Source organism: Lepisosteus oculatus, chromosome 25 (assembly GCF_040954835.1).
Source record: "Lepisosteus oculatus isolate fLepOcu1 chromosome 25, fLepOcu1.hap2, whole genome shotgun sequence".
Classification (NCBI taxonomy): domain Eukaryota; kingdom Metazoa; phylum Chordata; class Actinopteri; order Semionotiformes; family Lepisosteidae; genus Lepisosteus; species Lepisosteus oculatus.
Genome location: NC_090720.1, coordinates 14,782,578 through 14,795,897, shown reverse-complemented (window position 1 = coordinate 14,795,897; position 13,320 = coordinate 14,782,578). Strand labels below are relative to the sequence as shown.

General features: G+C 39.3%; 1 protein-coding gene across 8 annotated transcripts in view; it reads right to left on the bottom strand.

Annotated features, from left to right (window-relative positions):
* LOC102682811 (kazrin) overlaps nt 1-13,320 on the bottom strand; it is a 618,046-nt gene that overhangs the window by 132,944 nt on the left and 471,782 nt on the right. For all 8 annotated transcript variants that reach the window (XM_015336776.2, XM_069184014.1, XM_015336780.2 and 5 more), the window contains one exon: nt 4,643-4,837. In XM_015336776.2, coding sequence (XP_015192262.2) covers nt 4,643-4,837 — 195 coding nt within the window. The remainder of the gene's footprint in view (nt 1-4,642; nt 4,838-13,320) is intronic.

The window sequence follows — 13,320 nt, the reverse complement described above, 5'->3', positions numbered from 1 at the left end:
ATCTATATTAGCAGTTTTCTTTAAGTTTATTTTGTGTAAAGGTTTTGTGAATTGCAAGCTTCTTTCATATTATTGTTTCTAAAGGCACTATTATTTCCTCTATTCCACCAGAACATTCCCAGGAGAAAGATTTAACATTTGGGAGACTTTGTTCTTTTGCAGTCAATTCACAATTTTTAAGTATTTGCATCACTAATATCTTGGCTAACTCTTAGCAAAGCCCATTTTTGACCCTAGAACAAACACTTTATCTCTAACTGAACAAGTAAAGGTTTATTCCATGCTGAAAAGAGAAGAAAGGAGAAACAATGTTTCAGCTATGTAGCCTTCTTCTTGTGTGAACACACCCTACGCATGCTGATGCAGCTACCTACTTGAACCACTTTATCTCTAATACTTGAACAAAATCAGACATAAAAACAGTGCACAAAATTTTCAGGTTTACAGAGGCAACATTTACTATTAAACATTATTAAATCTCAATACTTTAAAGTATAGCAAAGCACCTCACATATATTGGTGTACAAAAGCAAGCAAGCTGTTGATTTATCATCGCATTTAAAACTGGCAAAATCTTCGGCTGGGCTTCTGATATACCTCCCAGTAACAATTCCTGTCTTTCAGATGAGAGATTTCACCATTATCACAGCAATCAGAGACAAGAAAAGTTCAGAATACACATACAGTAGTGTAACTGAATATGCCACATGTGATAACAGGAGAAACAGGAGAACTGAAGACACATTAATACTTGAGAAGTGACTTTACAAAATAAAACTCCCCGCCGCTGGGAGAGTTTTAAGGGAATAATCCAGGATGTGTTGCTGTGCAGCAGTGCTACTCATGTTCACAGGATGTTAGGAGCACAAAGCCAGAGAGGGCAGGATGAAAGCAGCAGAATGGTTTGTGTCGCAGGCACTTGAAATTGGACATGGGAAGAGACATGCAGACAAACAAATGTTAGATTTTGTATTATCATGAGATGTTTGCATATGCCAGAAATGTGCAGTTGACATCAGATGGCAGAAAGAAATTAATGAAAATGACCCTAGAAGTCAAATTTGTAAATTTGTAAATGTTACTTTACCGACTGGTTAACAATCATAACATGGCGTGCTTTGAAGTTTAGTTTGAAGCTACAGACTCCAAATCAAAAGTTTCAACTTTATAAAAGCAGACTTTGAAGGGATGAGACAGTAAAATAGAATAAGATATAGAATCAATGGATTGCAACAGTTTAGACAGATTTTGTTGAAGCACAGAACAGATTTATCCCAAAAGTGATACAAAGGTTAAAAATCAGTATGCCAAATGGTTCAACAAATCAGTTCATAACATACTGACCTGCTCAGACTACCCTTTTATTTAAATTTTAACAGGTTTCCTTCAGCCTGAACCAGCAGGTAAACTTGCAGTGAACATAACACACAACACTTCAGCGCAAACTCCTAAAACTAACCTAATCAAAAGGCTGGTCTTATCACAAGGCAATCTAGACTGGTCTAGTCTGACCTCACCACAATACTTTCTCCTATGTTCTTTACCACTGTAGCGGCAATGCTTGTTAATAAGACAGAATTAAGTGTTGCTGTACTTTCCCAAATGAGGCCCCATCTCTCTCTTCATCTCTGTGGTGCAGCCACAGAGAAACTATTCATGCATGCTGATTTAAGATTTGTTTTGATAAGGGACAGCTCCCAAATGGGGATGCACTTAGCTAAGCCTGGCTATCATGACAAATGGTCATCCATTGGCGCCAATCTGTCTAGGGAGTGCCAGATGGACATCTGGACTGCATTCCTAAGTGTCAGGAGTAAGTGACTCATATCTCACCTTGATCAACCAATCAGGGACTGGTAGGGCCTAGTAACCCACGTGGGTCTCTGATGCCCATGAAACTTTCAGCCAATGAATGAGCTGAAGTTCCTCCAGGTAAAAACAGGCAACACAGCTCCCAGAGACTATTCCAGTAGAGCTCCCAGAGACTATTCCAGTAGGAGAATTTCTAAGGAGAATTCCAGGGGTGCGAGACAATTCCAGGGCAGGACAGCCCAGGAGCAGAAAGGCTCCCAAGGGCAGGACATTCTCGCAGCGCGCCTCCTGACCATCCTGAGACTCAGCCCGGACAACCACGGAACGGCCAGTGTGTCCGAGTGCCAGAACTTTCCTCTGTTCTAAGAGTCTAGAGCGGAGGTTGCCAGAGAGTAACCAGAGGATCCACCCGAGGTTAGCATGAGCAGCAAGCCTCGAGAACAGGTTGGAACTGTGGACAGCTGAATCACTATTCAGAACTAGCGCTTCATCAGGGATGAACAGGTCCTCTTCCTGACGTGCTGGGACCCACAGTCATCTTTTCTCCTGTGCACAAACTCTTGCTAGTTTCAGCCAAAACTAACTAGCCGGTCTTCAGAGAGCATCAGCAGTGCACCGTCGCAAGCCGTAACAGCACAGCTTGGCACTGAGCCAGAGAGAGCGGCTTGGACAGCAACAAGCCTGCAACTGTTTCTGCAGGAGATCTGAATCCCCAGAGATTGGATGAATATTCAACTTCACTGCATTACTGCTCAAGAATTCAATTGTTATCCCAACCAGTTGATATCAATTTAATTCCTAAGAGTTATGTACTTGTTTTGAGTATCTAATGTAGAAGTTATAACCAAGTTCATTTATGAAACGGTCTAAATGAATGATATACTGAACGTATGTCCTCTTGATACATGTAACTCTTCGTGACTGATTGAATATATACTTAAAAAGACATTCCCTCCTTAACATTTTAAATTTAAAGTTTGTCCATAAAAGAAAAATTGCTGACCATTAGCAACTTGTTGTTGCTAATGTTACTAGTCAAAATGTTACGAGACAAACTGAAAAGGTGCAGACAGGAGTTCTGACTGCATTTAAACAGGTACAGGTACAATAATAATTTAAACAGGGTAAAATACCAAACCAGTATTTTCTTTTTTATTTGGTAAAAAGGATCAATATTGCACAGCCCTCAGGGCCACTGTCCCACAACCCTAATTGCAAATGAGAGGTTTTAAAAGTGGGATGAAGACCAAACTCCTTCTATTGACTATGGACTGCCACTCTTTGGAAGACTATAACCTATCAGTCCTTAAAGTGTGTCATATCTGGAAGCCATCAGATGCCAGGTATCTAAGAAGTGTAATGCCAGACATGACACAACCAAATATTACCTCTGATGACTCAGAGCAGACATAAAAGTGTTATATCACTACAGTAAAGCTAAACACTGTGAGGGACACATAAGTCAATCAGCCAGGCTGTTAGCTGATGTCTTTGAACAGCTCTTCACTGGTGCAGTAGCGTTACTATGGTTTCACTGCTCTCAGAAGAACATGCAACAGCCCTGATTTAGGCCTCTTTTACGGGGATTTAGGGGGACACAGGGATGGACATGAAGGATCATCAGGTGAGTAACTCTTTTCCCTTATTCATTTACAGGCTGTGAGGGGAGATGCTATTGTTCCTTTTTTCAATTTAGTGCAAAATAAATAAGGCTCAATACAACCATTAAGCCTGAAAAACTGAGATTGAGGGATAAAGACAAGAAACTACATTTGTCTCCATGACAAGACTAATCAATCTAAGCCTTCAGTCTAATTGGTGTGCAAACTGGCTAAATGGTTCTGTGGCACCTGTATTGGTGTGTACATTCTGCCTCTTTAAAAGCTTCTGCAAAGTCCAGAGCTCCCCTGTCTCACAAGCCTGTCTCACAAGGATGTGTCTGTTAATGCTGTTCTACTATGGGATACAACAATAAAAGGAAATCAAATGTAAATCATTAAAGACATGATTATGAAATGGATGCCAGAGCGGCTACATGTTTTAATGTTTACAAGGAGCTCCTCTTCCTTGGCTGGTTGTCAATCTGGTTAACACAAGTATCACAGTATCCATGACTGCATTCCAAAATTCACCCTTTCTGTCTTCATACAAACATCAACACTACAGCCATGTTTACAATCCTACACTCCTCTGAATCCACTAATTAATCACTGCTGTGCAATCCTGCACTTCTTGTACTGTAGTTAAAACTCACCTTCACCTAGACTTCATCTAAAATTACACTACACAATAACTCACGGGTATCTATGACTTTGCCTTGCTTTTATGAAAAACAGATGTTCATTATTAACTTTACAACTTTAACACTTTAGATACAAACATCAACCAAAAAATACAGAGATACTGTTATAAATGTACTATTAAAAATAATAAAGGATGTTTCTGCATTTGCAGTACTTGTGCTAGTGCTCCACATTTTGTTCATAGCGAGAAGGGTTTCTCAGAATTAAAAGGCCAGAGCTGAAGAGTGAGTGAAAACAAATGCACACTGCTTGTTGTCCAGGTACTGAGTAACTGAGGGGAAGCAGTAGTTAACAGAAGTGTAAAGGTGGCTTAGCTGTCCGTGTCCATGACTGAGCTGCTAACCATGACAATCGAATTAGATGTCAGCTTAGACAATTCTGTTTTCCTGTGCTGAGAAACAGCCTTATATATAATATATATACATTTCGATAATGCTTGGGTAAGAATGAGGTTGACTTCTTTAATTAAGTTACTGTAGGATACAATCTCAAGAAAATAACTGAAGAGCCCAGAACAGGCAACTCACCTTGCAAGGCCTCCTTGGCACGAGCCAGCTCCTGCTCCTTCTGTGCCAGCTGCACCTTGAGCTCAGTGGCAGACAGCAGCTCTGCTGAGCAGCCTCCCTGGGAGGACTCCTCCAGATCCTTCGCCAACATCTCCTTCATCTGCCTCAGCAGATGGACCTCCTCCTGCAGCTGGACCACCTCCTCTCGCAGCAGCACTGAGCACAGAAAGCAGGACAGAGAGTTTGAGTGACCAGTACACTGAGCACTGAAAGAGATTGTGAGTCTGAATGACCAAGGACATTGCACATTGAGACACATTCTGAGACTGAATGACTGATGAATGACTAGTCTCCAAGGAAAGCCTGGATAAGAGCACCTGCTAATTATTTTCAGAGACAAAAGTCTTTGCTCAACACCTTACCGCTTATTGAAACAATTTCCCTAGATACAGTAAAATTGGTCTTACCCTCTGTGTCTGCAAACACTTAAAATCAGAAAAAAATAAGTATTATATTTAAGCACCAAAGGACATAATTGGTAGATTCATCAAGCTGAATTAGCTTCTTTTAGGTTTAAATATTAAATATTTATAAAAAAGACAACTCCATTGTAAGGCTCGAAAAGATTGTTTCAGCGAGAATATTACACCTCTTTGTTCATATATAGATTCAAACACCCCTGTCAAAGTCTAATGAACACCAAAAATAAGCTTATCATGGGAACAACTGTTTTGACATCTGCCAGAAAAGCTTTGGTTACTTTACCAACAAAAGTACTATTGTTGAAGTGAATTAATTTCTCCTCACTTATACTAGAGTCTTACACAGTCATACCAAACCAAAAATAATAAACTACAAAGAACATCAAATCTAAGCTGCCAAAATGTTTTCCCACTAATTTGAATAACTTGTCAAGGGAACACTGTTAATGAGTTCAAATCCACAGACGTCAGTATTTGGTTTACATCTTACGTCAGCTGTAAAAGAGTAGGGAGAGGGTTATGCAGAAGAAGCACAATGTCAGAAAAGTGGACTATTCTTAGCACATCTTCTGTTTCTGTTACCAATGTACAGAGCTGAAATACCTGTGACAACATATACTACAGATATAACTGAGCTATTGTAGCCACATGTAAGAACTATCAAAGACAGAATAACCAGGCACCCTAAGTACATGACAGACAGGTAAGTTGCAGCATAAGTTCTTGCTTAGATATATTTTAGCTCTTGTGGTGAGAGTGGTCCCCCCCTCTTAGCTTAATTAACAGGCTCGCATAGGTTTTTCAGGACAGTATGTGGCTGGCACCTGTCAGGCCATTTCCTGAGGTTTGTGAAAAAGTAGTCTTTACCAGCCAACTGGAGATATGTGGAACTCAATTAAACACCTGCAATTCTGTCTCTGATCCTGGATACCAGACATAAAAACACAAGGAATTTCCAAAAGTGTGGAGGTCAGGTTTTTCACAGGACCAACAATCTTCATATATCTCTGAGCCTCCTGGAGATATATCTAACATGATGTGTACAGCAGGACATTCTGCTCTATATTTAGGAGTAAAAACTCCATGTAATTCTTCTGAAAGACTGAGACAAAGCTGATTAACTCCTGTGTTTTATCACACAGCATCGTAATTATTTTACTTGGCAATCTGGTAATTGTAAAGCACGCAACAGAACATTCTAGTACCATAGCAGTTGGAGAGCCAACTAACCAAGGTCATCATCTCCTGGATTAGTCACAAGTTCCTGAAACAATAACTGCTATTGTGTTACACTTGTTGTGTAAAATGTCTCTACACATGACAGGACTTTGGTGCCCTGTGGTTTAAGACAAAACTGTAATTTGTTTTAAACACTGCTGAGCATACTGAGCTTCTTTATATATATATTGCTGATAACTGCATTACTGGATCTACACTGCTTTTTAAAGCTGTGTTAATTTTCCTAATGCAAACAAATGTTATAACTTCACTTCTGTGCCTTAAGATTTGCAAGTCACCTCCCAGGTTCTGCTCCTCAGTATAGTGCTTTCACACGTTTTAAAACAATGTCGTATCACTGCTGCAGGATAGCCAATCACTCAGATGAGAGAGAAGAGAACCATCACCCTGCTTTAAAGAAATTATAAAAATATGGGCAAAAACATTTCTGTCCTGGGAAAATGCAGCAGCCTAAAAAAACAGTAAACATGAAAATCAGATTGATAAAGGACCCATTCTGCTGTGTGTGTGTCAGACCAGTTTACTTGGCACATTTTGCAAGTGCCACTTCCCTGAGCTGACTGTGAGAACTGTTTCGCAGTCTCATCATTAATACAGATATATTGGAGCAGTAGAATAATAAGAGACAAATTCTAGAAGGAATGGGAAATGACAAAATCTAACAACACTTATCAGAAGTGCAGGTGTGTGGGCAAGTCATGGATAACAATGGCAATTGTATTAGCATATCTCAAATTAGGCAGTCTGCAGAAGCGAGACATGGGCTGTCTTGGTTTCTAAAGGTAGAACAAAACAGTTATCAGCATCTCTAGGATTTATTTAGTTTTCCTGTTTGTTTATTTGATATTTTCAATTCTGTTTAAAATGTACATTGATATATAAAAAAAATTACATTGTACATCTAAGTTGAAAGAAACTCACATATACTGTAGATATCCCAAGGGGAAAAAAGCTCCAGGGGTCTTGTTTAATACTACATGTTTAAGACTAAGATTTGCAACCCCCATTATTTTCATAGTCAGATAATTTTATTATGAATGTCACCCAATGGAAGAAGATTGATTTCACAGATGTATGGTGTAAATCAATCTTTAGAACAGTTTACTGCAGTCCTCAATGACTGGCCAATAGCTGGTTGATCTGGAAGAAGAAGTCAGAAAGAAACTAGAAGCCAAGCACAGTGGTCCACTGCAGAAAAAAAAACAGAAGACAAAAGGCAGAAACAAAGAAACCTCAAAATATCTCCAGGCTGTCAGCTGTTTGAAAGTACAAGCCCAAGCAGAAATCACAATGTTTCTTCTCATAGCAACAGGTGAATAGTTAAGGAATGAGCCTGATGATCCTGACCAGCTGTGGTGTGTAATTAATTCTGGCTGTCCTGACAGAGCATCGTGAGAGGCCAGACAACTACACCTCCTCCCCACCCTGACTGACCCAAGCAGTAGTACCATTCCGTGTTACTATTAGAACAAGCAGAAGGTTGTACAGTAGCTGTAATACTTAGAATACAGTTTGCCTCTTTTTAGCATTAGGCTTAATAGAAGGAACATTTTGAACTGTACTCTGGCCATGATCATAAGAATGTTAGAAAGATTACACATGTGAGGAGGCCATTCAGTCCATCTGTCCCATTTGAGACAGCAATTAATCCCAGGATATCATACAACCATTTTTTAAAGGAACTCAGGGTATTGACTTCAACCACATGTCTAAGTAGCTTGTTGCACACTCCGTCACACTATTACTAATTAAATTAGTATAACTAATTATGTACAATAATAACAGTATATATGAAATACAGTATATCTAAACTGTGCAATTGCAGCCTGGATTTTTCACAAAGAGTGATAAGGCAACCATAAAATCCTGATGAGATAAATGTACACTGTTATTTTTTTTAAGTGTTCGACTGAACTGTGTTCCCTGCCCTTGGAATTCTCAAAACTCTAAGAAGGAATGGAAGATAACTCGGCTTATTTATCATGGGGGTGGAAAGTTGCACAAAACATCAACAGTAACAAAATCAAATATTAATAACACCATCTTCCATCATCACCAAACATTTTATCATTGATGATTTATTGACACCCTGAAGTGAGTTTTGGTGAAAAGAGTGTTCAGTTCAGTGCTGATTCAAGGTTGTTTCACAGGTGTGTGCATATTACATAACAACAATGCCCTGTCCACTGTGCTGGAGAGCTTCAAGCAGCCTGTCAGCTCCTCCGTGTTCTCCTGGGCGTCCTCCCAAATACTTGTGAGTCATTAAGAAATTATTTCATTCATACTTGCCCAGTCTCCGGGCTGACACAGCAGTCTTGAACTCCAGTGTATTGCTCTGTTCACCTGCCCTCTCTCAGCCTACACATCTGTCAAGTATAAGTGCTTCAGTGTAGTTTCAGATGGAACTGCAGCTTTTCAGCTCTTAATTTATCTTTCTTATCTTCAACTGTCATAATTCCTAAAACTATGCCCTGTATAGGCCACAGTCATTTCTGTAGTGTAGATACACTCAGGTCAATACAGAGAAAACAAAAGACAAAAGTCATTAACAGTAACAGTAGTCTCTTAAAAATGTTTAAGCTATAGATCACTCTTTGACCCACTCTTTAACCTATAGCTCAAACCCTGGCTTGTTACAACTAAGTTGTAAATTTGTTGAAAGTTTCTCAAAATTACAGATCTCATCACTGACAATGAAACAGGTGTTGTTGTAATCACCCTGGTTTTTGATGTATATTATTTTCCTCCAGATGATTGGTGCATTTTTTTCAATGATTGTGTGGGTCTTGAAACTACAGGAAACAGATGCATTACAGAGGACTGGAACCAATAAAAAGATAAGAAAGCCATACACCATAGTATGAAGTGAGAAACAGTTAAGAAGCTTTAACAAGTGTGTGCAAAAGCCTTCCAGCCAGCTCCAAGACTATGTAATATGGGAGTGCTGAAATATTACAGAAAAGAGACTTGGGTAGACCAAGATCATTTGCTTGCATCTGCTCTTTCTCTCAGCAAAAAACCCACTAATGGAAATCCCCTTTTCCACTGCATGGAATGCTTCCAAATCAGCTGTTGGCTAGACTGAACAATCTCCTTCACTTTGTGAAGCTGAAAGCTTACTTACGACAGTAGCAGTGAAACTGTACTCCCACCTACCAGATGAAAAAGCCTTAACTATACTTATGATCACTTGTTTTAAATTTACTAGTTCCTATTTTTTAAAATTTCACAGGAAGAAGAGTGAGTTTGCAAGAATGAAGCTGATTTATTACAGCACTACAAACAGCACTACTAAATTGTGACGTCAAGGATACCACTGATCTGTCACTGCCTTCTAATGTTTGATGGATTCCTCAGTACCAGCAGTAGAATTTTCCAAGAACATTTGTCAAGTTATTCTTGACTCACTACAGGTCTTTAGAAACAGCAGCTGTGAGTCATGAAAGCCAAAACAAGCCTATAAGTACTGAAATCTTACTTCAGACTACACCAACATTCATTGCCAAAAATAAACCAAGAGTAATGACAGAACATTTTCTGGACTGGTGACCCCAAGAGTCTGTCTGACTAAGAAACCATAGGTGGCCTACTGTAAATAACACAAGGTTATAATGGGCTTCAGTGATTGGTGAGGCAAAAGCATATCAAGTGCGACTCCTTATAGCTCTGTTTTTTCTTAAAAGATTAAAGAAAAGCCTAATGACGATATGTAGTACAGTAAACCCTTTCTGGGGAAGAGTTAATGATAAGAAATTTTCCAAATTCCTTCCCAAAACGTGCTTCCTGTTTGTAATTGTTTATAAAAAGTAAATTACAGAAATGCATATAGAGACAATTCATCTATGAACATGTGCAATTTAATTGAAAGGAGAAAAAATAAAAAATGTTGGAATGTAGCATAAACTATACAAATAAAAATGAAAAAGAAAAACTGTTAGTTACAACATTCCTAAGGGTAATGCTAAATTCCTTTTCCATATCTAGATGGAATGTGAATCAAATCTTCCATGGGCTGGATTAAAAAGACACAAGCTGCGTTGGCGTGCACACACTTGAATGCCAGCTCATCTCAATACAGCAGACCGTGTTATTGTAATGAAAGCGTTCTTTCAGGACCCTATGCAGATGACAGAATCCGGGGTAGAGTGAGGAAAAGAGCATGCGGGAGTCGGGAATGAAAACAGGGGGTGTGTCCATGGTGCGCTGGTGTTCGGGGGAGGTGTGGACGAGGCAAACAGTCCAGAAGTGAGTCCAAGGGGGAATCCGAGACAAAGCAAAAGTCCAAAGCCAGGCGGTCCATCCAAGACAAACGGCATTAAAAACAGGATCCGGGTCAGGACCGGCATGGGAACAGGAACTAAAAACTTGACGGGACCAGGCGCTTCCAGGTCCCGGACTCACCTGGTACGGAAACCAATGCAGAGCCCGGAACAAAGTAAGTGTCTGGCTTTTAAGGGGAACTGAAAAGGGGGCTGGAACAGAGAGCAGGTGCAGGAGATGAGTAAAAAACAAGGAAGGGCTGGAGTGTCTTTAAGAGGAGGGGTTTACGAACGTGACAGTTATTGGATTAACAGCCAACAATCTGCCTGCAGAAAGGGGATCCTACACAAAGACATTGCCAGTGATGTACCTGATAAGAGCAGAAGTTTACATAACCCTTATAAGAAGAGAGGCAGGAATTCACTTTAAAGCAGGTATGGCTGCTTTTTTGAGAAAGTATTGAGCACTAGAAAAGAGAAAGCCTGCATTGCTGCATCATAGACCTTTTTTTCTCAGTGTGGCCATACTCTTATGTCAGTAAGTGAATTAGACATTTCTAAAGTGTTAGAATAACCTTCAGGTTTCCACATGTCCTGGAAAAGTACAGTCAGCTCATTTCAATGAAACACTCTTCTCTGCGGATTGGAAGTAGGCAAGCATGATGAGGACTCCACCAATGTTCACCATTGCTCTTTTTTAGGAACAATTAAAAGATCTTTGAAAACAGACCTTTTATCTTAGAAAATAAACAAAGCACAGCAGCTTGTTTTAATTTTTTGTTCCCATTATACATTTGCATACTCCAACGATGACTTACACAAGTAGATTCCTCAAGCCATCTTCCTTTTACATGAAAACTGCCTTTTAGCAGAGCATTTTTGCATAATGGTGCAGTCATGTCTGCTTGTCACTGTCTCCTAAAAAAGAGAATAAAAGGAAGTCTGCCCATCGTCAAAACTGTAGTGCATTTCCCAAGATCTGCTGCAATGAATGGCTGTCCAGCGGCAGAGCGGCTATGAGGATCTGAGCCCAAGAGAAGGCCGTCGCTCTCACTCAGAATTTCCAGGCCCATAACAAAAAAGCCTGTGTGTGACTGCATTGGAGGGGGAACACCCTCTGACTTGGATATTCAAATTGCAGTTTCAAAAAGAGTACTTTGTGAAAGTACTCTTCTCCTCAGTGATACAACCTGGTTTTCACAAAAGACCAGTCTCTACACATCTGACTCTGCATCACATAGGTGGCAATAAACAAGAGTGAGTTAACAAATGCAGTTAACAAACTATGTCTCTGATAAAATTAAAATGATTAAAGTTGAGGAAGGTTAACTCATATAGAAAAACAGCTATTTTACCCTTTATGTGCTTTACTACAGAAGGTGTCAGTGGCACAAAGTTAAGATACAGTGGATGAAGGAACTTGAACTTTTTTGCAAGTAAGAATGGAATACAATTGCAAAGTCCAGGTGTGCAAAGTTGATAGAGACTTATTCACAAAGACTTACTGCTGTAATAAATGCAAAAGGTGCTTCTACAAAGTATTAGTTGGGGGAGGTGTGCACATGTTTATAATTTATTTAACAATTATTTTTCCTAATAATTATCTATTTGTTTTTCTCTTGAATTTTGTTGGTTGTATGGTAACATTAAAGATGGAAAAATGTCTGACATGATTTATCTTGATTTCTGGCTTTACATCACAAAAACCTGCAATTTCAATAAGGGTGTGTAGACTTTTTATATCCACTGTAAGTGTATTTTTTAATGTTGTACAGATGTAAAGAGTGTTCATACAAAATACAACCTTTCTATCTCATATTTGTTTGTTAAAATACAATCTGTAAGAAGCAAAACAATAACAAAGATATTACATTAACTGTCCTCTTTAGGAATGCTTTATTTTTCTTCAAGAGAATATTTGACAGAAAATGGACATGGACAGGACCAGAATGCAATTGTCAATACAACTATAACATAGCAAGTATGACCAAAAAGGATGCTGGGGGAGACAAACGCCGATAAAGAGGTGACAATTTTGTGATTTATTTACTTTAAAGGAGCCTCTCCATAGTTTGCTGCTGTAGTGTGTGTTATTTTCTCCTGTACTCACATGCCTAAGACAAAGAAGCCTTTACTGTGTTTCTCCTGGCAGCCGCAAGTGACTCCAGACCTGACATGGCAAAGCTGGAAGCCCAGGACTAAAAGCTGATGGGAAATGACAGTGTCTGTTTCAATGAAAAGAAACACTGTATTAGCAGTCCTTTTGGACTCGCACTAAAAACAATAATTAAATCACATCTTGCGGGGGTGCAAGTGAATCAATGAGGCAGGCTGGACGTGATATATAGCATACAGTTATCTGCCATGTAGATAGGTTTTTGTTTATTTCCTAGAAAGTCCCAATTCTTGTGTACATTCCCACAACTGGGCCTGCTCTGTGTTGCCAGTGCAACTCAGAAATCTTCCTGTTTTGTATCACAAAAAAAACTTTTATGAAATCAAGACTGGTTTCAAACAAAAGAAGGTCATTTGGCCCATCTAGCTCATTTAGTGGTTCTGTAGCTTACGGATCCAAGGAGCCTTTGCTTGAAAGAAGCCAGAGACGTCTTTTTTAATCGACATCAATAATAAGCTAATGTATTTATGATTATCTTACCTAACCATCACTTTGGAGACACCAGAAGTCTTCAATATTTCTGGAATCTCAAGCTGGTTTTAA